Source organism: Leishmania mexicana, chromosome 27 (assembly GCF_000234665.1).
Source record: "Leishmania mexicana MHOM/GT/2001/U1103 complete genome, chromosome 27".
Taxonomy (NCBI): domain Eukaryota; phylum Euglenozoa; class Kinetoplastea; order Trypanosomatida; family Trypanosomatidae; genus Leishmania; species Leishmania mexicana.
Genome location: NC_018331.1, coordinates 299,761 through 325,218, shown reverse-complemented (window position 1 = coordinate 325,218; position 25,458 = coordinate 299,761). Strand labels below are relative to the sequence as shown.

At 58.7% G+C, this 25,458-nt stretch overlaps 5 protein-coding genes across 5 annotated transcripts; all 5 read right to left on the bottom strand.

The window, feature by feature from the left end:
- Positions 1-992: 992 nt before the first annotated feature.
- On the bottom strand, positions 993-10,862 carry LMXM_27_0820 (conserved hypothetical protein; the record flags this gene model as incomplete). The annotated part of the gene is made up of 1 exon (XM_003876607.1): positions 993-10,862. The coding sequence occupies one exon, from the start codon at positions 10,860-10,862 to the stop codon at positions 993-995; it is 9,870 nt and encodes a 3,289-aa protein (XP_003876656.1).
- Positions 10,863-14,380: 3,518 nt separating this feature from the next.
- LMXM_27_0810 (glutaredoxin-like protein) lies at positions 14,381-14,710 on the bottom strand (the record flags this gene model as incomplete). The annotated part of the gene is made up of 1 exon (XM_003876606.1): positions 14,381-14,710. The coding sequence occupies one exon, from the start codon at positions 14,708-14,710 to the stop codon at positions 14,381-14,383; it is 330 nt and encodes a 109-aa protein (XP_003876655.1).
- A 676-nt stretch (positions 14,711-15,386) lies between these two features.
- On the bottom strand, positions 15,387-16,445 carry LMXM_27_0800 (conserved hypothetical protein; the record flags this gene model as incomplete). The annotated part of the gene is made up of 1 exon (XM_003876605.1): positions 15,387-16,445. The coding sequence occupies one exon, from the start codon at positions 16,443-16,445 to the stop codon at positions 15,387-15,389; it is 1,059 nt and encodes a 352-aa protein (XP_003876654.1).
- A 1,344-nt stretch (positions 16,446-17,789) lies between these two features.
- On the bottom strand, positions 17,790-20,444 carry LMXM_27_0790 (conserved hypothetical protein; the record flags this gene model as incomplete). The annotated part of the gene is made up of 1 exon (XM_003876604.1): positions 17,790-20,444. One exon carries the CDS (start codon positions 20,442-20,444, stop codon positions 17,790-17,792), a length of 2,655 nt encoding a protein of 884 aa, XP_003876653.1.
- Positions 20,445-22,865: 2,421 nt separating this feature from the next.
- Positions 22,866-23,825, bottom strand: LMXM_27_0780 (conserved hypothetical protein; the record flags this gene model as incomplete). The annotated part of the gene is made up of 1 exon (XM_003876603.1): positions 22,866-23,825. The coding sequence occupies one exon, from the start codon at positions 23,823-23,825 to the stop codon at positions 22,866-22,868; it is 960 nt and encodes a 319-aa protein (XP_003876652.1).
- Positions 23,826-25,458: the final 1,633 nt, after the last annotated feature.

Sequence of the window (25,458 nt, the reverse complement as noted above, 5' to 3'; positions counted from 1 at the left end):
ACCTCGGGTGGCAAGGTCGTGCCAGGGGATGAGCCGCGTGAGGGTTGGCGGGGCATGCATTCGCGCTTCACAGCCGATCCCTACGCTCTGTCATTTCCTGACACTCTTTGAAGACAAGGAAGCGGAAGAAGGACGAGCGACGGCGGCGGCGTGAAAAGGAGAGAGGAGGCAGCGGCTAGCAAAGGTCGAGGTGCGTGAGAAGATCAAACCTGGAATGGTGCGGGATATACGACGTCCTTTGCTGACGGAGGCCCTCTCGGAAAGACAGCCCGACACCTGCGACCGATACCCAAGGAGCGCGCCAACATGGGTGCGGGGAAGATGATGTTACACACTTGTCGTGGTCGCCTTGGAGTCTGCAGCATATGGCCACAATCACACGGTCGCCGCTGCGTTGCGCGCTTCGCGGCAACATACAGCTGAGGTCACACCGAGGCACGCACCAGCACAGCCTAAGTCTGTGATCATGAGAAGAGAGACTCTTCTCGATGCTGGTATTTCTTCTCTTCTTGGAGAGATGGGCAGTCACTGCGTACATCGCACCCTCTCCCCGGCGCCGAACCCTTCTCCCGCTACCTTACCGCTCACATCAACGAGGATTGGGCGCCGAGGAAAGGTACGAGTGCGGCAGATTAGGGGAGGTCGGAGGGAGGAACGTTCAAACAAATTTGACTCAGCGTCGATGATGGGCAACTCAGGGGCGGAGTGAAGAGGGGCTCCTTACAGCCCCCCAAGCGCGGCCACACATACACACATGCGCGGACAGCAGCGATTATGTAAACGACAGACGACATACACATGGGCGACATGATGGGGAAAAGCCACAAGAAAGAATGTATGCTCGGCCGTCGGCGCCACGGCTGCGCTCATGAGTCTATCCACACCAACACTTGCAGGAAGAGCGGGGAGGGGGAGGGGAGGAGGAAACAACCCAACCAAACATGCGTTTTGCATCTGATCCGCTTAGCGGGCAAAGTATCACCACGTCGCGTTCAGCTCTTCTTTGAAGCCACTGAGGAGCGGCGCCCGGTCCTCGAACTGACGGAGGATCGGCGACGGCCAGCCGGTGCGCCTTGGCCACCGGTCTTGGAAGCAGTGGAGCCTCTTCGGTATTGCATTGATCCCCCTCCGCTTCGCTTCGTATGCTCGAGCTCACCGATGTCGCCCTCCTCGTGGACACTCAGTACCACCGACGACTTCTGCCTCTTTATGCTTCGCGTCTCCTTTGCGGCTTCTAAGCCGAGAGCCTCGGGTGTAAGCTTCGAGAAAAGGGCGCTCACGTGCTCAACTGTGAGGAGGGTGGACCCGCTGCGGCTCTCACAGGTGAGGGCAGAGCCCTCGCCACTTCCAGACCCACTGCGGCTACGGCTGTCGTCGTCATCGATCGGGGGGTTGTCCACCGTGCTTTCAGTGACAGAGGCTTGGACGTCCCGCATGGTGATGCTTCGCGAAAGGCAGCTTGCCGCTGATGCGGTGGATACCCTCATGTCCTGGCTGATTCGGTCATGCAGGACGTCAAGCACCTCTTCAACGGAGGCGGTGTAGGTGAACGGATGGTGGATTGCCGCATAAGCCTCCATGCTCATGACACCGTCCCCACTCGGGCTTACCTCGTCCTTCTTGCAGAAACTGCTGGGTAGAACGGTGTAAAAGAGGCTGGACACCTCCTGAGAGTCTCTGCCGGCGGCCTCGGTCGCTCCCCGGTGCGTGGCGATACGGCCAACACAAGCGCTCTTGTGCAGCTGCTGCAGCGCATCGAGGTCTGACGGGCTAAAGTAGCCAAAGTTTGTGTCGACGACGACCACGCAGAGAGACGGCTGCATGGGGTTGGGGCCACTGAGCAGCCGCAGCAGCTGTGACGTCGAAGTGGAGATGGTGGAAATAAAGTTGTACTTGGAGAGAGGCGCCTTGGCAAGTACGCCAGTGATTGCCTGACCAACCGCGTCCGCGCCTGTATTCGTCGCGGCGTTAGTAAAGACGTGGACGAGAACCGTCATTGGGTCCGCCGCAGCGGCGCTGCGAGTGGGCTTTCCGCCGGCGTCGGCCTTTGCAGATAATCCCACCTTAGACTGCTTGCGTGTGCCCATGGAAACGGCAGGGACGAGGCTGCTGCCGACACTGGTGGTCCGTCGCCCAAGCGAGCCTAGGGAGCGCTTGCGCGATGCCGCGGCACCGGTGACGCTGCTCCCACTCTCAAAAGTATTCTTGGCATTGAGGATCGATTGCTTACCCGGAGTAGGGCGACCTTCTTTCTTGTCGGAGGCAGCGACGGCCGTCGTCGTGCCAGCGCGCGGGCTGGCAACGCGCAATGCGCGTCCTGCCGGCCCCGCCATCACTGTCGCGAAGCCCGCGATGGATCTCGAGTGCATGTTGACGAGTTCCTGCTGAAGCGACCACAAGTCGCGGGAGACAGCCTCCATGCTGTGATGCGCCTGCTCGACGGTGCCGTCCAGGTCTCGCAGCTCCCGATCGAGGTTTGCCTTCTCAGCTTGGTAGTCCTTTGCGCGGCTCGCTCGTGTGCCGCGCTGGAAGGCCGGCGAGAACTGGTTCCGGATGACGTTGCCGAACGACTTCACCCGCGACTCCACCGCCAACTCCACCGCGCCATGGTCGAAGGGGGAGGAGATGTGGTTGTCCTGCAGAGTCCCTGTCGCCGTCGCGGCGACGAGCAAGCCCACCGTCTCATTATCAAAGATGTCGTTGTCCCGCACCGCCGACTCAGACTCATCTTCCATGCACACGCCCACACCGTTGTCATAGACGCTGCAGTTTTTGATCACCGGCGACGAACCGGCGGATCCACCGTTGAGAGACGAGGCGATGTGGATGCCGCTCTTGCAGCGCGACACGCTATTGCCGTCGAAGACGCCGGTGGTGGTGATGAGGAGACCATTTTTGGCGCAGTCGACAATTTTGTTGCCAACGCAGAGGAACCCCAGCGCGTCGCGTTTGTGCGATGGGACTCCATTGATGCCCTTGTAGGCGGAGGAGTGCTGAACAAGGATCCCCGTAGGGGTCTGGATGATCGTATTGTTTTCCATCCGACCGCCGTAGACGACGGCACCACAATCCACGCTGTCGAGCACCCGGTTCTTTTTTACGTCTGTGCGGTTGAAGGGCGCGAGCACCAACCCCGCCACGCATTGCACAATGCGGTTGCCTGTCGCAATGCCTTCCGCACCAGGCAGGCACTTCACACCGACTTTGCGATGCACAATTGTATTTTGGTCCGCAACAATGCGACCACCCTCCTCGATGACGACCGCGGCAGCCGCACTGTTGGCACCGCCTGAGCAGGCCGACGAGTCGTACGCCGCCCCTGTAGCGGTAGCGGCATCGCCATCCGACAAGGTGATGAAGCTGTTCTGCGTGAAGCAGGCTACACCACCCGTCTTTCCCACGACGGTTCCGCAGAAGACGTTGTCGCGAAACGTTGCGCAGCCGTCCTCCATCGCCACCACGTCGCCACCGCCGTTCGCCGTGGCGTTATCTGTGAACACGCACCGCTCAAACACTGTCGTGACCGCCATGTTGAGTGCACTGCGGACATCGACGGCATCGTCGGTCGGCTTGCGGCCTTCGGTGGTCCCTTTTGCAGTGCCAGCGCCTGTCTTCCCCACATTTCTGCCACCGCCTCCGCTGCCGTCTGCTGCACCCTGAAAGCCGCGCACCAGCACACCGCAGATCTGGTGCCTCGTAAACAGGCATCCTTTAAAGTGCGCCCTCGGTCCTGTCAACGCAATGGCCGAACTCGCAGCATCCCGAACGGCGTCCACGCCGATGTCGTTGCTGACGAAGCCGCACGCGTCCACCACCGGCTCGGTGAATGGGCCGATGAGCAAGCCAGCCGGTAGCCGTGCCTGACTCGTGGCAGTGAGCACGCGGGCGTTCTCGGACAACAGCTTCACGGAGAAGTTGCGGCGCTCGAGCCGGAGCGTCCCTTGATTTGGGTACGGCATCGTCAACTCCCCTACGTCGCCGTTCCGCCTGTGTTCGCGGAAAACGCAATGGCGGAGCTGCGGTTTGGTGCCGCTCCCCACCACCTCCAGGCCCGCCCGGGTGTTTTTTTCGAAGAGATTTCGCTCGAGCGTCGGGGCAGCGCCGTTGCAGACGAAGGCGCCGACGTAGTTGCCCGTGAACTGGTTCTCGACAAGGGTGATGGGGGAGGCGTAGAGCGGGCTCTCCACCCCAGACTCGTTTCCACCAATGAGAAAGACGGGGATGTGGTTCTCCGAAAAGACGTTGCCCTGCACCACCGCCGCTCCGCCGGCCCTGTCACTGTGCAAGTACAGCGCCGCCGTGCCCGGCGTGTGCCCACTGAACTCGTTTTGGTACACTAGCGGCGCCTCCGCACCGACGCACTCCAGCAAAATGGACGAGTCTTTGGCTTCTCTGAACGTGTTATGAAACACGCGCGTTCGCAGGTCGGTCAGCGCCGTTGCCGGAGACGACACGAGGCGAATCTGTTGCTGCTGCGCCAGGTGGAGTCCCACACCATTGCGCTCGAAGAGGTTCCCCTTCCCCACTGTTGCACACGCCAGATGTCCCTGCACACAGAGGGCGTCGCTGACGATGTTCGTGAAGGTGTTGCGTTGGAAACGGACACTGTGCGGTCCGAGGTAGCCGCACAGCAGCACCCCGCTCTTTGCGTCGTGTACCTTGTTCTCATCCCACAGCAGCAAGCCAGGCGGCGGCAGCTGGAGTAGGCTCGCCATCAGAGGGATCCCGACAAGCACCTGCGAGGCGTAGTTGGACCCCGACAGGGGGGCCGTCGTGTCCAGCTGCAGCAGCGTTCGGTCGCCGTCTTGCGTCAGGGCAACGTACCGTGACGTCACGCAGACTTGCGTGTGCTGGTTGCTGAAGAGGTCGTTCTTCCGGAACAGAGCGTGGCCTACCTTTTGCTTGAGTGCATGTAACTCAAACGGCAGCGTCACACTCACTCGCGTCGTCTCCCTCCCCAGGACCAGCTTGGACCGAATGCTGTCGTACTGAGCTGCGATGGTCTCGTTCAGCGCGCTACGACCCGAGAGCCAGCGCTCGCAGTGCACGTTCGCCACGTGCACCGCGTACACACCGTAGCGACGATTCTGCGTCACGGTGTTCCCCTGCATCACAATCGTGAAGTCGGAGGCATTGTAGGCGCACTCCATCACGTCAATGTCGTGCGACGAGGCGCGGAAGGCGCTCGTCGCCGCCGCCGCCGAAGCCGTGTCGTTCACAAAAGCTGTCGGTGCTGCAGAGAACTTTGGCGTACTTGCGCGCTGAAACCGCGGTAGCGCGTGTGCCTCTATGGGAGCGTGCGGCATCAGATCACTCGCGTTGTTTGCGCCACCACCGGAGCGCGCCTTGATGCGGTTGACGGACGCCGCAGCAGCCGCGGCCGCGCTGGGCGTGGCACACGCCTGTAGGCGGTGGAACACCTCCACGTGCACCCCATCCCTGTTGCTGCTGATGACATTGTCTGCGATGTGGATGTGGTGGAGAGAGTCCACGCGCTGCCTTTTCTCCTCCGCCTGGAGCCCATGCAATGAAGAGAAGGAGAGGCTGTGATGCAAGAAGGATGCAAAGTCAGCGTCGAGGCTCTCGAAGGTAGTGGATGCGGCAACCTGCACGGCCGCCAAAATTCCCGTCGCGTAGAGCATCTGTGTCGTGAAAAGGGCACCGGGCTCCACGCAGGCAAGAGGCGGTGCTTCGCGTTGCACGGCAAAGATGTCCACCGCCGTGTTGCTCGCCGTCGTCTTCGTCGTCTTCACACGGTCAGGTAGGGAGGCCAACATCTCGAGTTTCGTGTTCGCCTTCCTGCCTTCCTCCATGTTAAACGATTTGTGCAGAACCGAGTGGTGCTGCAGTACGCCTTTCGTGATGAGCACACCGCTGTTCTGGTGCTTGCCAATTTCGTTGCCCTGAATCGTCACCCGACTTCCCGTCTGCACCCACACCCCGATGCCGCCGTCGGCCGTGGATACGTCCGCGTAGTCGGCCAAAGCCACACCACCGAGCCACCGCCTACTCGACGCTGCGGCGCCCGTCGCGCTAGACGAGGCACCTTCCACCACTTCGAAGAGCGCCGATGGGGCACAGCCGCTGGCCAGCGTCAAGCCGCCAGAAGAGGCCGCGACAAGCTCGGCGAGGTAGCGGAGGGCGTCCGTCATGGTGAAGACGTGGACCTCGGCAAGGCGAGTCATCTGCTCGTACGCGCGGCAGCACGCCCGAAGTCTCCTGCCTGCCGCGGCGGCGGTGGCGCGCACGCTCTCCTCCACAGTGTCCACCATCGACTGCGTGAAAAACGACTTTGAAAAGATGCAGTCGTCGAAGCTGCGCGGCGTGTGTGGACTTGCCTCCGGTCGGCACCAGCCGTTGTTCGACTCGATGGTGCCTTTGGCAATGTACCCCTTCGCCCCGGACGCCGCGTACACGCCAGCCAGGCCGTTGTCGCAGATGGCATTTCCGTAAGCCGAGACAGCTGAGCCGAAGCGCAGGAGGAGGCCGAAGAAAGTGTTGTGATGGATATTGTTGCGCTGAAGATACGGATGGCAGCCGTACCCAGCACCGACGCCGACGCTGCACTCTGTGATGATGTTCTCGATAAGACTCACCTGCTTCAGCTGACGCTGTCGTTGGTGCTCGTCGTTGTCGAGAATTTGCGACGTGCCAAGCAGAATCTCGTACCCGCCGTACGCGTTCTTCACTGGATTGCCGGCGGACGGCTTCCTCTCCGCGTGCGTCTTCTCGAGCGCTGAAAGGTCCCAGTGCTCGAAGCGGTCATGGTAAACGCCCATCATGCGATTGCGTCGAATAATATTTTTTTCGAAGGTGACGCAGAGTCGATTGCCTCGCGCGGTTACTATCCCGCCAACCGCAGAGGAGTAGGGTGCGGGCGCGTCGTGCTGCGGCTCGTCAGACGAGCTGTCTGCCAGCGAAACTTCGGCAGACTTTCCGCCAGCGCCACTGCAGGGCAGGAGGAGAGGCGAGCGCAGCGGACATCCCGAAATGACGCTGAGTAGCAGCACGCCATGAAGCTCATTTTCTTCGACCGTGTTCCCCGTGAACGTCGGGGTGGAGGAGAGGATGCGCGCATGAATCACCTCCTCATAGGACACGTGAAATGGTGTGGTGGGGCCGCAGAATACGACGACGCCCGTGGCGCAGTGACAGATGGTGTTGTTGAGAAACACGCCTTGGCCATTCACGTCCACCAGGACGCCGCTGAAGCCGCAATTCTCGATGCGGTTGGCGTCGGTGAAGTCAGGGTAGGCCTTGTCGGAGATGTAGATACCCGAGTAGGTGCAGTTGCGGATGTGGTTCGCTGTGTAGCAGCCGTGGCCGCCGCTCGCGAAGGCGAAACCGTCCATGCATGTGTGGACCTCGTTCTTGCTCATCGAGTGAACCGTGGAGTTGTTCGCTACACACACGCCGTACGGGGCCCCGTAGATGGTGTTCTCCGTGATGGTTGTCTCGTGCTTGTCGCCGTCGAAGTGATCAAGGAAGATGTTCGCCTCGTCGTGGCCGTAGACATTGTTGGCGCGAATCAGCATGACTGGTTGCAGCTCTTCAAAGGAGGACTGCTGCTGCTGCTGCAAGGATGGCGGCCGTATCACAGAGCTGCGGTCTGTGGCACCAAGCGTGGCCGTCAACACCGCTAGCGCACGCGCTGCAGCGTATGTGGCGTCGCCACGGATACCGTACGCGTTGTTCTGGAAGATGTCGTTCTGTTCCAAGATACCGTTCGGAAAGGCATCCAACAAAACACCACCCCGTAGGTTGGCGGTGATGATATTGCCGCGAACGACACTCGCCGGCGACCGAACCACGCTCGCACTCCGCTGCAACGACGTGCTCGCAATGCTGTGCAGCACACTCGCATCCGTGTTCGTCGCGAAGACGCTAGAGCGATGCTGCGCTGTACGTGATGCTCTGCGCTGAAACGCCGCCGACAAGTCCTTGTTGCTCGTGTCGGCCTCATCAAGATACGAGGAGTGGATCTGAATGACTGCGGAGTCCATGGATGAGCCGAACTGCACCCCAATGTCGTTCCGCGTCACGTCATTCTGCTCAAACAGGCCGACGCTGTCCGGGGCGATATGTAGCCCGCTCATCTGACAGCCCGTCACCCTGTTCTGTGAAAAGACCGGGTTCGCCTGCCTCTGTGCCAGCACGCCACTGCCGTAGCAGTCCTCGATGACATTCTGTGTGAACGATCCCTTGCCACCGTCCGACACAAGTACGCCGACAGCCTCGCGTGCGATGTTGTTGCCCTGAAACGTCGGATTCGACCCCTCCAGGATGAACACACCGCACTGGAAGTTTCCGTGAATGCTGTTGCGCAGGAAGCTGCCACCGGCGCCGTGCCCGCAGACTATCCCGCAGCCAGAGCGCGAGCTAGAGATGACGTTGCGCAGAAACTCCGGCTCGGAATACGCACCCGCCACCAGAACATTGGCGGTTGCGTTCGCTGCGATGGTGTTGCGCTCGAAGAAGCCGTGCCCCTCGTTGCACACGACCACGCCTCCTTGTGCGCTTTCCTCGATGCGATTAGCGCGAAACACCGAGGAGGCGCCCTCCGTCAAGAGCACGTTCGGCCCCATGTTTTTTCGGATGCGGTTCCCCACGAACACGCCCAGCGCGTTGTTGCACGCGCGCACTCCTGCACGCGTGTTGTCTGTGATGTCATTGTCCTGCACGTAAGGGTCGCCGTCCAGTTCGACGAGGATGCCGTCGCCGTTGAAGCTGATGGTGTTGGAAAGAACAGTGCAGCGGCTGCACGAGTCGATGCGGATGCCGGTGTCTGTGGAGGCGGTGATGCGGTTATGCGAGATGAAGGCGTCGGCGCCCTCGGTGCAGTTCACCTGTGCGTACAGGTTCGCTACGAGATTGTTGAGCAGAATCGTTGGCTTGCTACCTTCGGCGACAGCTATGCCGCCTTTGCGGTTCTGGAAGATGGCGTTGGCGCAGATGAGGGGCTGGCTGTGTTTGTCGACGCGGATGCCAGCTCCAACGTGCGTGGCGATGATGTTGCCGATAATCAGACCGCGACTCATGCTGGCGAGCAGAATGCCGTCTCGCTTTCCGCTCGCCACCTCGTTGCCGATGATGAGCGGATTCGCGAAGTTGGTCACCAGGATGCTGGCTCCGCGAGAGCGCAGGAAGCGGCAGCCGGTGATGAGCGGGTGCGCTGCGCAGTCCACAACAATCGCGTATGTTCCGCAATCCTCAAACACGCACTCTTCGACCAGTCCGTACCCTTGGCGGCCGAAGCGAATGGCGCAGATATCGCAGTTGGAGAACTTTGTGTTGATGATGTCGATGCCCTTGTTCCCGCGCACCCGCAGCATTTCGCACTGCGATGCTGGGGTGCCTTTTCGATGGATGAGTTGCGTGCCGAGCATGTCGTTCAAGATGTTCGCAAACGGGTTCGCAGCGGTGGCGTCGAGCCTCTCATTCACGATCGTGGCGGTGCTGGTGCCAATCTCGAAAGTCGGCTGCAGACATGTGGGGTTTGCCTGCAGTGTCATGGTCACGAGCTGCTGGAGATTTGCCCTGAGCTGGTCCAGCGAGTGCCACTTGTTCTCCATGCGCACAAGCGGGGTCGTCGACGAGGTGGAGGGCAGGAAGCAGGCCGCGTCGCGCGAGCATGGCGGCGATGCGTTGCCTTGCACCGGTGTCCACGCAAAGGCCCGCTTCGGGTTTGGCAGTTCGTCCGACAAGAAACGATCCGCCCCGCTCACGTTGCCGCCGATGGTGCTGACGTTAAGACCGGCTTCGGCTGGGGCACCAACGCCAGATCCGGCTCCTGTCATGGCGGTGGCGGAATTTTGCTGCTGGATGTACGAGGCACGGCTGATAGCGCACTGGGCATCGATGCCCACGCGGCAGCGGTCAATTACGTTGTCACCCGTGATACGCAGTGTCTGATGGTTGTGGGCGTAGCCAAAGCTCTCCTCCACAAGGGCCAAGATGCCGCAGCGCCGTTGGCAGCGGATCACGTTCCCTTTCAGTTGCGCCGTGCTGGGGCCTTCCATCAGCACGCCAATCTCGCCCTCAATGAACTCGTTCGAGGCGATGGTCGGTGCGGCTCCTTGGGTGAGGATGATGCCACAGGCACTCCCTAAGGAGCTTGTAGAAACCCCACCAGACGCACCGCTGCTGGCGCCGCCGGAGATGGAAAAGTGGCAGTGCGTCACCTGGACTTGACTGCACGACGTGGAAGAGGAACCGGAGTCACGACTGATGGAGCTGACGGCGCCGGAGATGCTCATGGCATCGCCACCAGTGTTGTTGTCGATCGTGCACTCCGTCACCGCTAACTCGCCGCGCGTGTCGATGTCGAAACACACGTTGCGGTGATTGCGGATCGTCGAGGATTTGATGATACCGCCGCCACTCTCGTGCACAACGATGCCGATGCCGCTGACACTTTCCTTGACAGTGCACTCGTCGACGTGCGCTACGGCGTTGCCCCCGATGAGCAGGGAGCTGCAGTGGCAGCGGAAAAGAATTGGGTTGCCTGCGATGGCGACAACGGCGGCTTCGAGCTTGCTGCTACTGCGAGAAGAGACGACAATGCGCTCCATGTAGACATCAATGCCACTCGTTGCGATCGTGATGGTGGAGGAGCGAGAGAAGATGTGCGGATCCTCGCCCTCCGAGGCGACCAGTTCCAGCGGCATCTGAACAGCCACGGACTCATGGTACTCACCACCGGTCAACTCGATGCGATCAAACGGCTTTGCAAGAGCGATGGCACCAGAAATGGACTTCTGCGACGCGTTCTTGGCATGGGCGTTGACGATGATGGTGCGCACCTTCTTTTTCTGCCATCGGCTGTACCGCTGTACTACGGCATAGCCCGCTTCTTCGTACATTGTGAGTTCGTACACGCACCAGTCTCTGAACTTGCGCTTCCGTGCGTGGGACTCCGCTATAGGTAAGGAGCAGCGCCTTGTCCTCGTCGCTGCGAGGGCCTTTGCAGCACAACCGGGTGCGGTGTCGTGCAAGTCCGATCTCACAGTAGCGCCGCCGCCAGCAAGCCTGAAAGTGATAGGGAGTATAGATGGCGCGTGATCGCCGTGCGTCCGTGCGCAGTTGGCCTGCAGCACACGAATAAAAAAAAGGATGAAGTGAACGCGCAGGTGAGGAGGCAGTTATGACGCTACTTTCCTACGTGTGAGACACCGACAGAGCGCGGTTGTAGCGGCCAGAGTGGGCACACCAAAGGAGTCGTAAGAACTGCGCCACCTGGCACGTGTACGGTACTCTAAATCGAATAATGTATGGAAGCGTATGAGGGACAGTCTGTCCCTTAGAGACACAACCAGAGAAGGGTGGAGGAAGGGAGGGAGGGTGCAGCTATGACAGCGTTGAGCAACCACACCAAAAAGAACACGCAAGGAGGTCCACAACCGCACGTGAGTGATGGAGCTGTCCTCCTCGTGCGCTGGTGCCGTGTGTTATTAAAGCCTACAAAGAACCACAAACAGGCGAGCCCAGGGGAGAGGAACACACACAGGACGGACAAGGCAGCCGCTACCGGCACAACAGCCGCCCATACAACACCGGAAACAGATGCGAAACGAAGGGGAGAGGGAGAGAGCCCTGCATAGGAAAGCTCCAGACCCCGCGAACGCGTGTGTGCAGCCTCAGAAAAGGACGCGCACGGCAGAGCAGGATATTGTACAAGAAGGAGAGACACTATACATGTAAGCCACAAATTTCTCGAGAGTAACAATACACGTGAAGAAAAAAAAGCGACACAGAGGCGAACAGCAACGACCACCGTGAGAGAGGGGAGAGGAGGGGACAACGAAGAGGAAAAGCAGCGGCAGCAGGAGGCGGAAGAAAAAAAAATATGCACGCGCCTCGCAGAAAATGGGTACACCGGACAGAGTTGCACACACCGAGAAAGCGAAGAGTGAATGAAGAAAGGAACGGGTGGGCGATGGTGGTGTGGAAGCGGAAGCCCATGTATGGTGACAGCCAGAGACGACCACGACCACTTCGCACCGTGCACACGACAATAAAGAGGGATTCCGCGAGGGACACAATGCGAAGCTCTAAAAATGATGAAAGGCAAAGAGGGTGGGACTCATACGCAGCATAATAGGAGGCCCGGTGAGGAAAGGACCAGGTGGGGTGGTGGTGGTGGCGAGACACTGTCGGTGGGAACGCCTCAACACGAATCTACGACTTTATAATACGCGACCTGTAGACACTGACGTTTTTTTTTGTGTGTGTGGGTAAGCGCTCGATTCTCATCCACCGGTCTGCAGAGCCGTGGTTGCTTGTGGGCATTGTAAAGCGAAGGGAGGGCGGTGGGACGGGGAGAAAGACGGAGGGAGTACGGGCAAAGGGAAATGAAGAAGAGAGGCAAATGCTGGCAAAAAAAACCGCGTTTCTCCGGCCTGGGCCTGCGATGGACAACGCGAAGGAGAGGATGTCCCCACCCCCTCCTCCGCCTCCTCGCTCAATGCTGCACCCACACCTTCATAGTGGGAGGTTTGCGTGGTGGCTGTGTCGTCTCTGCCTTCGAGAAGGAAACAACGCCGTCGGAACAGCCGTCGGTTAGAGAAAACCGAATGCACCATGGAAGAGTGCCGCGCTAGAGCGCACCAACACAGCGAAACAGACGTCGGTTCGGTGATCGCCGCAGCGCCGCTCAAAAAGCATTGCTGCAAGGCGCGCCTTGGATCGTGTTTGCGTCTGCCGTGCTGTGCGCGGCGGCGCATCTCCCGCCGAGAGGGGACCGCCACTCCGTTCGCTCTTTCCCCTCCAGACACCACCACGCGCGTCAGCTCTCGGAACAGTAAACGAGAACACGTTGCGCATGCGCAGGTTGTGCAGGAGGGCCTCATAGACGAAGGAGGGAAGCGATAGGGAGAGGGACGGGAGGTCGAAGAGGGGGAGTTACGACGCCTGACTTTTTTGTGCAAGTGTAGCAGATGGAGCTGAGAGACACAGGTGGCGATGGCGAATGCGGAGTGCACATCGTGGCTTACAAGTCAGCTACTGAAACGGGGGAGGGGGGACGAAGGAGGCGTGTGAGAAAGATTGAGCGCGATGATTAAAGGTTGGATGGGTTGGATATCGTCGCAGCCTTTCAGACCTGACCCCCTCCCTCGGTTACCCGTGCCGGAGCTGGAGGGAGAGAAGAAGCGTGCGCTTCCCGCGGGTCGTGCGTTGTCCAGCGACTCGGAGTTTCCCTCCTGCATCCTCGCACAGATTACGCTTCTCCACATCACGTTCGGCACACTTATTTCTGCGGTGCCGATATACCATTGAACTTCCCTCTCCCACACTCGGCACCTACGCGCCTTCTATAACCCAAGTGCCGCGGTCTGGCACACCTGCGTGGGCTTGTGAGTGACCCGCCAGAGTTTGATAGTGAAGGATCGCCCTTTCCACGTCTAAACTTGAAAGCTTCCGTAGATAGTGCGTCGACTATGCACATCCTCGTCAGGCGCATCGTATGCACATCATCCGGTCCGCCAACAGGTGTGGGTATGTACTGTTGCAGAAGAAAATGCAGCTCCGCGGCGTTTCGTCTTCCCGCGTGGCAAGCCACCACCCCCGGTGAGCATCTCATTATCCTGTCCTGTCCCTCTCCGGGCCACCCGATGGGCAGCCCTGTCTTCAGAGTTCTTTGAGGGCTCGTGCGGCTGGTGCTGCTCCTGGGCGCGGAGAGGGGCTGCCAGGATCTTCTTCGGCCCGTTTAGTGCCTCTGCTGCGTAATCCGCCCTGCACCTCTCAAGGAGTGCAAGACGACGCTTGCATTCGCCTGTTGCCGGACCTCGGTGCACCCGACATGCTTGACGGTGGCGGTCTCTGTCGGGGTGGTGACGGGTGAGGCAATGCGCCTAAACACTCGCTCTGCTCACATGGCGTATTGTCTGCAGAAAGAGAGGGGGAGGAGAGGGGAGGAGAGACTGTACGGAGCAAGAGGGGTGTGGGCATTGCAGCTGCCATGCTGTGCGAGCAGAGGAGAGGATAGACGTCAGAGGTCATCCAAGCTGAGGGGGTGGGATTGTTGGATCATGAGAGCGCACACATCGCAGCCCTGTCCATGGACCCTAAGGAGACGGCATGACGCGTTTTACTGACGGCTTCAACCTGCCCAGTCCGTACAAAGTCCGGAAACATTTTGAACGAGTTCTACCTTCTCATCTCCTGTCCCCGCGGAGACTGGACACAGACCAGGAGAGAAACACATGGTCAACGGGGTGCCGCCGGCACACTCACCCACACCGTGCGTAATTTTTTTTTACTGTGACGTGTGATTTTCAGACACACACACACACATGCATAAATACGAAAGAAAACGACTTGCAGGGGTCATAGGCACGCTCACCTCTCGCCCACTCCTCTTTCAGGTAGCAATCGTCCTACTTCACGCAAGCTTCGCGGCCAGTTCGCCACTCTTCTGGATGGCCTGCAAGTCGCTGCACCCGCCAATGAACTCACCATTGATGAAGATCGCCGGCACTGTGTCGTGGTGGTACGCCTGCAGGATATGCGCACGAAGTTCCTCACCGTTTTCCATCTGGTCGCACTCGTAAACTTGTATGTCCTTCACAAGCGACTTGAGGATCTCCTTGGCGCGAGAGCAGTACGGGCAGTGCACCCACGAGAAAACCACCACTTTGTTTTTGGTGATCAGCTCGGCGACGGTAGCGGGCATCGTTGAAGAGGATCGGTAGAGAAAACGGCTGGAGAACATACAAGTCAACAAAAGAAGCACCGAGACGGAAGTGGTGGTTGGATTGGAGGGCGTTGAGGGCGATGGAGACTGAGGGTCGTTGGGTAAGCTTTGACACAGATGCACCGCGTGTAGAGGGTCACAAGGGAGAGTGCGAAAGGGGTGTGGAGAGAGAGGGAGTGAAAGGCGATGCTTGAGGGGGACCCTGTGCAACATGATGCGCAACGGGATGCACCACAAGAAGCGTGCACGAAAAAAAAAGATGCAGATCGTAGTCTCTTCAGAGGCGGTACACACGACGGCTGAGTGGCAAGACCATGCTCGTGGCGCACTGTCGACAACACCGTCACAAGCCACGCACACGCCGCTGCACCCCTCATCGAGCACCCTTTCATCCGGACTGCGACGCGTCTCCCCGTGAGCAGAAGATGCGACGCCGTGGGGGGGGGGAGGGGAGAGAAAAAGACGGGCGATTGATGGAGCGGGAAAGTCGATCATCCAACTTCGACCCCCCACCCCACAGGCGAAAATAGCGTTTCTCTTGTACACTGTTGCCGGCACAAAAACGTCCATCAAGCGATCCACATTGCAGAGAAACAAGGGGCACACCGGGGCTCGCGGGAGAAAGAGACGCGCATCCACACCGCTGCACAGACACTTCTCTGACGACCTGGGTGGAGGGAGCTCTCGTCGGTTCTTACATGGACACGTGACGTCGCAAAAAGGTGTCGAGATTTTCCTGGTCCTCAACCTTGCCGCATAGAAGACGCAGCGCCTCCTCCTTGTCGACGCGCTCGTTTTCTCGCAGGTACACCATGTCGAACGCGGACGGTCCTGGGTGCTGGACGACGCACTCGAACAGTGCTTGCAGCACAGACGAAACCTCGCGCGTGCTCAGACCAGCATGATTCAGGTGCACTCGTCGAAGCGTCGAGGAGAGACGCGAGGCCAGCGTGCGGAACGCGTCGCACAAGGCGTCCTCGGAGGTGTGGCCATGTACAGCCCTGCGTGCGTGCGTACCCAGTGGGTTGTTTGTGAGGCCGACCGTCTCGAGATGTGGAGGCAGGTGATCCTCACCATGCGGTTGAGCAGAGCCCACCAAGAAGAGCAGTCCGTCTTTCGTGATGTTGTTCGATGCGAGCAGGAGACGACGAAGACCACGAAGGTGCACGAGAAGACCGCTGCACAGTAGCCGCACTCCCGCATCTCCCAGCTCGTTGCACTCAAGGTCCAGCGTCACAAGGCGCACGTACGCGGGCGATGGCGCTGCTTGTGCTGCTGAGTTCCATGAACGCTGAGGGGAAAGGAGAATGTCAGCTAGTGATACGCTGTCTGCCGCGCCGCGGTTGTCGGCGCAGAGATGGTGTGCCTGCAGCCGGCAGTGGCGCACCTCTACTCCAGCAACGGACCTCAGCACGGAGACTGCCGACGGGGTTGCGCTTTGATTTGCCGCCTCGTTCTGCTTTTCCTCGGCGTCGCTCTCGAGATGCTGCAGCACCGACGACAGTGTAGCCAGCACGAGGGAAGGCCACGCTTCGCCTTGCGATACAGTGCTTTCAATTCGTTGCGGAGGCGTGCGGTCGGCTCTGTCGCGATGGCGTTTGCGGTCCTTCGCCGCAACGCTTGACTGCAACTGCACGCCATGGACCCTGAGTACGAAGCCAGGCGGCGTCACATTTCGCTGGGCAAGTCGCTGATGCTTCTCCACATCGCGCTGCAGCGAGGCAAGCAGGACATCGCGCAGGTGTGCCCCCATTACTACGGAGCAGTGCAAGAAGAAATGAGAGAAAGGCGAAGGCAGAAGCGCACGTGAGGGGCAGAGCAAGAAGAGAGGGACCGCATACACACGGGTGCAGCGACGGTTGTAAAGACACTCAACGCATACACACACACCACACACACATACACCTGATTGACGGTGCTCAATGACGAGATCAACGCGAAGCTGCTAACGAGTGCAGGTGCGTCGCGATATACAATCTGCGCCAGGCACCTGCTTGGCGAAAACGGGGCGCACATGAACAAATGAGCATAGCGCTATCGGCCTCAAGGCGGGCCAGACAACGTTGTGCATTGCGTGATGTGCCCCCTGTAGTTATAGATTTTTGTGTCGGTTTCTGTGCTGCTCCGCCTCCACCCCCACCCGTATGTGTGTGTGTGTGCATGTGTGCAAGGCGTTTTTCCCTGGGGCATCATGTGAAAGACTCATCCAGGTGCCCTATCGGGAGCTGTTGTTGCTCCTACGTCTTCAGTGCTCTCCCTCCTCACAGAGCGAAGACGCCACCTCGCACGTCTACGCCGGCACAGACAGACGTCACGATGGAGGAGGACAATCGTTTCAATGGAAACATCAAAGACGGAACGATGCTGCCGCCTACTTCCCACCACAACCGATCCAAAAACGAAGAAAATAAATAAAGGGTGTGCACTGAACACGTTTCCAACGCACCGCCACAGCAGACGGCAGACACGCGCCGTTACACATACCTACACGAAGCAAGAGATCACAACACCGACCAGCACGGTTCACACATACACAGAGGCGTCCCTCCCCCCACACCTCAACTGCACGCGCACTCATCCCCATACAAGAGGACCCCCCCATACAAAAAAAAACGCCGCCAAGAACTGCGTAGCGCAGAACCGTACGCGCTCATCCACCGCACACATAACGGGAGGAACACACACACACAAAGAAAACGAGGAGAAATGGGGAGACACCAGGTAAAGACACGGCATCGACGACTCCAGCACACCAACACACACCATAATGCCAACCACATCGGATGGCATGCCTGACACACGCACGCTCTTGCTCGCAGGAGCGGCGCATCATTCCCCCTTCCCCCTCCCATGCACACACGACTCTCCGTCTCCCTCAACAGAGACGGCAACTCCGCTGCACCAACCCGCTTGCCCTCCAAGCGTCAGCGAGAAAACACCAAACAACAGGATAACTCCACAAATACAGAGCAAGGCTTCCTAGACAATGCATGGACGCAAGAGAGGGCACACGAAATGCAAAACGGAGAAGGAGAGCCGCGGAGGTGAGTTGTTGGCGTTGCCGATTTGGCCCGTAACGCCACTCGTTGGCATATGGTTAGTCGTCCTCATCCTGGTACTCTACAACCCGCCGCGGACGGCCACAGCGACGGGGCGGCAAAAGCTTGCGATAGTGTTCTGGGTTGCTCTCCGTCAGCTCCGCGCTGTTCATGGATATGCCAGAGCGCCGCATCACCTCCTCGACGTACTCGTCGTCGTACTCCTCACTCTCTTCCGACTCCTCTGTCTCTTCGTCCTCTTCGTCCTCCATGAATTTCTCGCACACCGCTACGTAGTTCGTGTTGGATGCCGAGTACACCATCACAGGTGCCTCGATGCACAAGCCGACCGTTATACCGACACAGACGCCGAACGTTCGATAGCCAAGGTATTCACCGAGAAAGAAAGCGAGCGGGACGCCAACTCCCCACAGGCTCGTGAGGAGAATCAACGCGCCGACGTAGTTTTTCCCCATGCCGCTAAAGATGCCCTGAAAGGTGAACTGCACTGCGTCGCACACGTGGAGGATGGGGAGGAGGTAGAGCACCTCGCGCGCCAGCTCCAGCGTCTTGCCTTCGGTGCCGAAGAGCGACATGAGCCGGTCAAAGAAGGCCACCAACAGCGCGGAGTCAACGAGACCGACAGCAAAAGTAATGAGGATCGACATACAAACAAAACGCTTCGCGCTGGCCGGTTCATAGGCACCGATGCAGCGGCCAATGTTGGCACATGCACTGGCGCTGAGGCCACCCGGGAAGGAGGCGAAGATGAAGAGGCAGTTCATAATGCCGGACCAGACAGCACCGTCTACCTCACCGAAGCGGGCACACATGAGCACCGTGACGTCGAAAGACGACGCTTCGGCGGCCACAAAGATGGCGCTGGGGACGGCTAGCTTCATGTATTCCTTGACGTCTGCCCAGTCCAGCGCTTCTGCGATGCGCCACTTCCCCAGCGTGATGCGTGTCTCACGCTTTAGAACGGTGATGACCATGACAATCGCCAGCTGAAACCATGCCGTGATGGCCATCCCGAGCATTGTGTAGCGCACACCCATCGGCGTCAGCTTTAGCTGTAGAAAAGGTGTAAGAATGACGCCGGCAGTGAGCGCGATCATCGGAATGTGCGGCTGCATCTGGTTGTTGAGGAATTTGTTCATCGCAATGAACAGCACCATCGGAATGAGATAGAGCGGAGAGTAGAAGAGAAATTCCTCTGCCTCCTCCGCCAGTACCTTGCCATAGAGAGGCACAAGAATGCCGTCGAGGGTGTAGATACAGACGCAGAGCGGGATCAAAATGATAAGGTTGATGAGAGCCCCGCGCTGCAGCACCAGCCCCATCTCAGGGCTCAACGGGTTTCGCCCGTACTCGTGCGAGCACAGCGTATCGAGCGCAAAGGTCAGTCCGATCGACGGGTACGTGATCAGGATGCTAAGGAGAAAGTAGCCCACCGAGGCGCCGGTGAGCTGACTTGGGCCAAGGTATCTGCCGACGAAGGACAGCGGCACAACGGACATCGAGAAAGTGAAGCAAATAGATACAGCAGCAGGCACGGCAAGGTAGAGGAGGTCCATAATTGCACCAAAAACGGAGAAGCTGTCCCAAGACTCGAAGCTCTCATCCTCGTCCTCGTCGAAACCGGCGATGGCCTCCTTGATCACACTCCCCTCCGCATCGGGTTTGATGTGCACAGAACGCGCTACTGCCGGTATGAGCGGCGTCTCGCTCTTCTTGACTGCTGGCACCAACGGTGTGCGGTCTAGAGCGGAAACAACATCGTCGGCGGTGTGGACGCCTCGCGCCTTCGAGCAGGCGCCGCCCCCCATGCGCATTTTTCGTTCCTCGAAAGCGCGCAAAGTTCGCACGGCGCGCGAGATCGTCGTGGGGGACAGCAGCTGCCTCTTCTCCTGTTTGGCGCTGTGGTCGCGCATACGCTGCACCGCCAAGAAGTCCGGCGACGATTCGCGGAACTTCATCTCGCTCAGCTGCGACACCGATAGATCGGTGCCACTGATGGAAAGCCGCAGCTTGCTGAAGGAAGTACTCACGTCCAAGCCCTGACGCCCGCCAAGACAGGCATCTGCGCTCATAGCACGGCGCGGCAGCACAATCGACCCGTCTAGGAAGTTCGGCTCCCTTATCGTCAATGATGTGACCGTTTCATTGTCCTCACGCGAACTCGAACCAGCTTTTATGGGGGATGCGACGGTCTTCTTGATAGCCGACGCGGCTGGGGAGGCGTCGAGAGAGATAGATGTTGGCCGCCGTTGTGCAGTCGACGTGTTTCGAGACAGCGACGCGCACGCCATTAGCGGCGCACGCGACGGCCGATTCGTTGCCATCTGCTGCGCCTTGTTGGGTACGGTAAAGACAGACCCGTGCGCCGAGGTGAAGCTTCCGTGGAAGTAGTTCTTCTTCGCTTTCTCGGCGAGTCGAGCCGATTGCTGTCCAACGGTAAGCTGCCGTGAATGTTTACGAACGTATACCATACGTGAGGAGGGCTCGGGCATCGAGGAGGACCGCACCATAACGTTTCTGCTGTCTTGCATCGTGCCGTAGTGGCAGTGCATCACACAGCTCTCGCGCACCTGTGGAACATCGGAAACTAGCACGGGTACGGCACCTCCGTGGCCAATGGAGAATGTGCGCACTGAAGCTTCAGCACGTACCCGCGTCATCCGCTGCGTGTTTGGTGAGCTCGGATGGCTCATAGTCGCGAGTAACTCACCCTCTCTTCTATCCGTTTTTTTTCTGCCTGCTTCGCGTCGTTGCGTACTGGGCGACACTCTGAGGGCGTGCGTGCACTTGCCGGTCTGCACGTGTGCCGGCAAAGGGGGGGGGGTGCTCGAGCCACTCTCTTGTGATCCTCAGCTTGGCCAACAAAGGATCCAGAGATGACAAGGTGAGAGGTAGCGGGAGGGAGAAGACCAGCGGCGACAGTGCACCCGTGAGCAACAGGTGGCACACGTAGTGTGGGATATGGACGAGTCTTGTGAGGACGTCCGTTTGCGTATCGAGGCTGCGAGAGACAGAGAAAAGACACGGAACACCTAACGAGTGGTGGGTGCTCCACACCAGAGCCACAGGAATCAAAAGGAAACGAATTAATGGCGTGGGGTGGGGGGAGAGAGAGAACGAATGCTCGACAAGAGCCGAGTTGGCAGCGTGTCGAACTGCGCGACACCAAACAGAGCGCAGCAACACACAGACACACACACACACACAGAAAAGTAAAGGAAAGCGAAAAAGAAGAAAGAGACCGTCACGAGGAGGGGCCGCTGCGGTGGACGCAGAAAACGAGAGAGACAGAGACACAGATAGAATGGTCGTGACGAGAAGCGCGTCCACAGATGTCTGGACCTACACACCCATAGGCGTGCCCCCACACACACACACACACACACTAAAGAGGAGTAGGGGGAGGGGGAGGGCCCGCCTGCCACGCTGCAGATAGAGGGTTGACGTAGACAGAGCTCAGCAGAGAAGACGACGTAGAGTATGTATCCTTCTCAATGTGTCGTGAAGAACGAGCTGCAGAGGAAGAAGCGTCCCGACAAGGAAGCATGAAACGTCGGCGGCGCTCACAGAAAAGGGAATATACAGACAGACACGCACACGCACATGCAGAGTGGGAGACGGCGGCGTCGGCGAAACGAAGATGCAAACAAACAGAAACCGAGAAGCAACACGTGTGCCTATGCAGGACACAGGAGAGATGAACAGTAGAGAAGCAAGGCGAGAAGAACACATTCACTGCCGCACAAGGGGAGAGGTGTTGCACCGAAACGGGCGCTGGCTCGATCGCCCTCACAGTACCGACAGATGGATCGCCTCGGTACGTGCGTGTGGATATCGAAATATGAGTAATGTTAACCAAGGAAGGGATTCGTCTGCTTCTTCTTTTGTTGCTTCACGTGTGCAGGACAGTGTCGTCAGCTATGACACACCACAGGCAGCGACAGTGGTCAAGGTGCGCGCGATATGAAGAGCTGCGCAGGGAAGGTTGGGCAGGTATGGCAAGAGGAAGAGGACGGTAAGCACCAACGTAGGAATCGCGCCCTGTCGCCCTCGTGAAAATATGATGACAAGAGGCAAAGGCACCTACCGAGAGGGGCGCACCCACGCTGACACACGAAGCCAGACAAATGAGCGCCTTGACGCGTGTATAGAGGGTTGCAGAAGTGTTGAAGGATGGGGACTGTCGTGATAGCATCAAGATGAGCGTGCGTGCGTAGGGTCGACGATGGATGAGCAAAGTTCACGAAAACGAGGCGAAAAAAGGCTCGACGCGGCGTCTACGCAGCCAAGGAAAAGTGGCGCAAAGAGCCGTCCGCGGACAGCTGAGACTGTGGAGAGGAGAGGATGGAGGGGTACGGAGAAGGTAGTTTTGTGCGCAGGCAAAGGTGCAGAGGGACCAGACATCAAGCGTGGCGGTGCTCATCAGAAAAGCAAGCGAGGATGCCCGGAACGCCGCAGGCCCGCCTCCCCGACAAGCCAGAAAAAAAAAGACTCATGTGCATGTACCTTCGCCAGGAGGGGGTGAACCCAGCGAGGGATGAGCATATGGCGTGCGTGCGTGCGTGCGCGTGTGTGTGTGTGTGTGAGCGCAGAGATGCGTCTCCACGACCGCGACACAGGCGGTCCTGCAGAGGGAAAGTCTCACGGAGAGAGAAAACAGCGTGAAAGAGATGCTGTCGCCGCACCTCGTTGCGCCTCTACCAACTCGGCTCACTCTCCAGTCCCCTGCTTACTCACGTAAAGGGACACACGAGCTTGGGAGGGGCATGCGAGCATGTGCAGCGGCGAAAGCATACAGGCGTCGAGAATCCCTTCGAGCGGGCAAAAGTGGCTACAATAGACAGACGCACACAACTTGCGCACTACGGCTCGACGAGATCGTTGGGAAGAGGGGGAGGGGCAGCAAGAAAAAAAAGAAAAAGTAGGTTCGCGATCTTTGCATCGCCCGTTTCTCAGAGCAGCACCCATGCACACTGCGCACAGAATGCAGAAGTTCAGCATCCTGGAGGGGGACGCTCTCATACGCGCACATTGGACATTCTTTGAACCCCGCAACTCCACCGAGTGGAATGTGGCTCGCCACCACGACCTTGTCCCTCGTTTGCGTGTATGCATCAGTGTTTCGCACTCCACTTCAAGATGGAGTCCAGCATCGCTCGCTCCTCAACGAGCTGCTGGCACACGTCCGCATACGCCGCCCAGTCGAAGTCTTTGGGAGCGTACTGGCGCACTTTTCGAGGCAGGAACCGCTGATCAAAGGCGCTGTAGGAGTGCTCCTCGTTGAAGCGCAGGTAGTACAGAAAAAAGAAAATCGCGTTTGTAGCCGTAAGGATGTACGAGACTGGCTCCATAATGTCCCAGTCTAGGTCAAAGTAGGTGAGACGCGATATGATGGCGAGCTGAGCGCCGGCATAGAGCAGTGCACCACCCCATACCGTGCGGCGCCAGCGCGCTGCTCGCGCGATGGCGGGCTGCAGTCGCTTCCGCATCGCCTTTTCCTTCTCGGTCAGCACCGCGACACGACGCTCCGCTTCCTCTAGCATGAAGCTGCTGACCGCCACTGACAGCTTCGAGTTCGTCTCAGACGTCCTGTTGCCGCTGCTTGACGGCCTCGCCACGTTGCGGATCATTTCCAGAGTTTCAAGGTAGAGCACAGGCCTCAGATGAACCATGCTTCCGCCGTCCAGCACCACCACCACGCCCGCCGCTTCTAAATCTGTCAGGGCGGCGTCTGGATCCTCGACATGCGACGCAGCGCAGAAATGGCAAAACTTGATGCGAGAAATAACGATGTGTTGTTCGCCGGGGTGGAGCTGCGCAGCCAAGTCGGTACCGTCCAGCTGGGTGTGCTGTTGCAGCATTTGGCGCAGAAGAAGAAGCGGAGTGATGGCGGCAAAGTCGTTTGCTGACAGGGCTGACGACGTCGGAGTCGATGCGTGGGCAGCGCGTGCTGTGGTGAATCGGCGACCAAGTGTGCTGAGACGACGGTGCCAGTGGGACAGAGTAGAAGTCGATTGAGCACTCGGCAGCAGCCCGCCGCTGCGCCGGAATATCGTGGCCGTCATAGATTGCATTGAGCACCCCTTTCCCAGCTGATGGCCGTCTATCCTCGAAGACTTTACTATTGTACCTCCTGGGTCTTCTCAACCAAAACAAAAAAGAGCAGGAGACACCCAAGAAGAATATCCCTGGCATCCCTCACACATTCAAAAGGAGCGGTGACAGCAGCAGCGGTGAGTGCACTGAGGAGGAGGAGGAGGGGGGCGGTGGCTACCGCAGTTCTCCGCGCGCAATGACGCGACTCCAGAAGAGAAAGAAAGGAGAAAAGGTGAGGAAATGGGTGTCGTCGTTATTGGGTGAGGTGTTGCACAGGTTGAGCAGTGCGAGCGTATGCCTTCTTCCGTTAATCCGAAGAAGTGCTCGATTCGAGCTACATTGCATAAGAGATCGAGAGGGCATATGACGCGGGGGCTGGGGCGGGGAGGCTGTGGTTTTGGTGTCGCCCTACTCGGTTTACAGTACACGATGGAGATCTCTTCAACACGTCGTGCGCCTGTCGAGGTGCACCCGTGCAAGAGCGACTCTATGGCTGCAGGTACACACAGCCGGCATTGATGGCTGGTCTGTGGAAGAAACAACGGCGCTCGTAAGGGTTTGAACAAGGCGAAAAAAACAACAAAAACGGAAGGCAAACCGCACCGTGAGGAGACACGTCCACACTGGATTCACACGACGAGCGCCACACGCATGCATACGCTCTGGTCGAAGAGCAAGAGGTGAGCTCACCCCAATATATGCGCGTCCGTGTGTGTGTGTGTGTGTGCATACGGGTGATTTCATACAGAGGATCCGAGCGAGAGAGTGTGGGAGGTCACAAAAAAGCGCCGGAGAAGAAGAGGGAGGAAGGGGGAGGAGAGAGGAGTCAATCACGTGTAAACAGCTGTTTCGGCAGAGGGACGCTGATATTGGAGGGGGTGGGGGTTCAGGGGAGAAGGGAAGGATATAAAGATCTGAAAGAGAGATGAATACAGTAGCACGGACAGTCGTGCTAACGAGCAGGAACAGGAGAAAGAAAGTGGAAAACATAAAGTAAAACAAGAATGCACCACGAGCTGACCAACGGCCCAGACAGGGGGAGGTCTGTATGTTTTCTATCCGTGTTATGCGGTGTCCCACGTGCGCGCTCACGCTCCGCATACAGAGCGACTGGAGGACAAGACACGCATGAACACCTACAGGTGCACACGTGTCTCGACACAAGAATGATTTAGAAAGCAGAGGAGGACGGTGCGGGAAGATGTGTATGTTGCGTGTTCGGGGCCCCAGGCGTGAGCACACAAACCCGCCATCATGTACGGGCGCATGGATGTGTGCGCCTGTGCTCAGCTGCACGCAAGTGCTCCCATGTGAGTCGGCATGTCCGTTTCTCTGTCGCTTTGGGCGGGTGCACGCAACACGCTGCGCCGCTGTGAGCGACCGAAGCTAACGGTGATGTACGTGCAGGCTGCCCCCTCCACCTGCGCATCGCTGTGGGGGGGGGGCAAGAAGGAAGTCAGAGGAAAGACTGACACAGACCGGCAAGTGATATCCAAAAAAAGAAAACCAAAGGAATCATCACTTTTCCCGGAGACTGCCAAGAAGCATAAGGGAGAAAGTGGGAGAGAGAGAAACAGCGGCAAAAGGTGGCGCCCGCGACGGAGGAGGAGG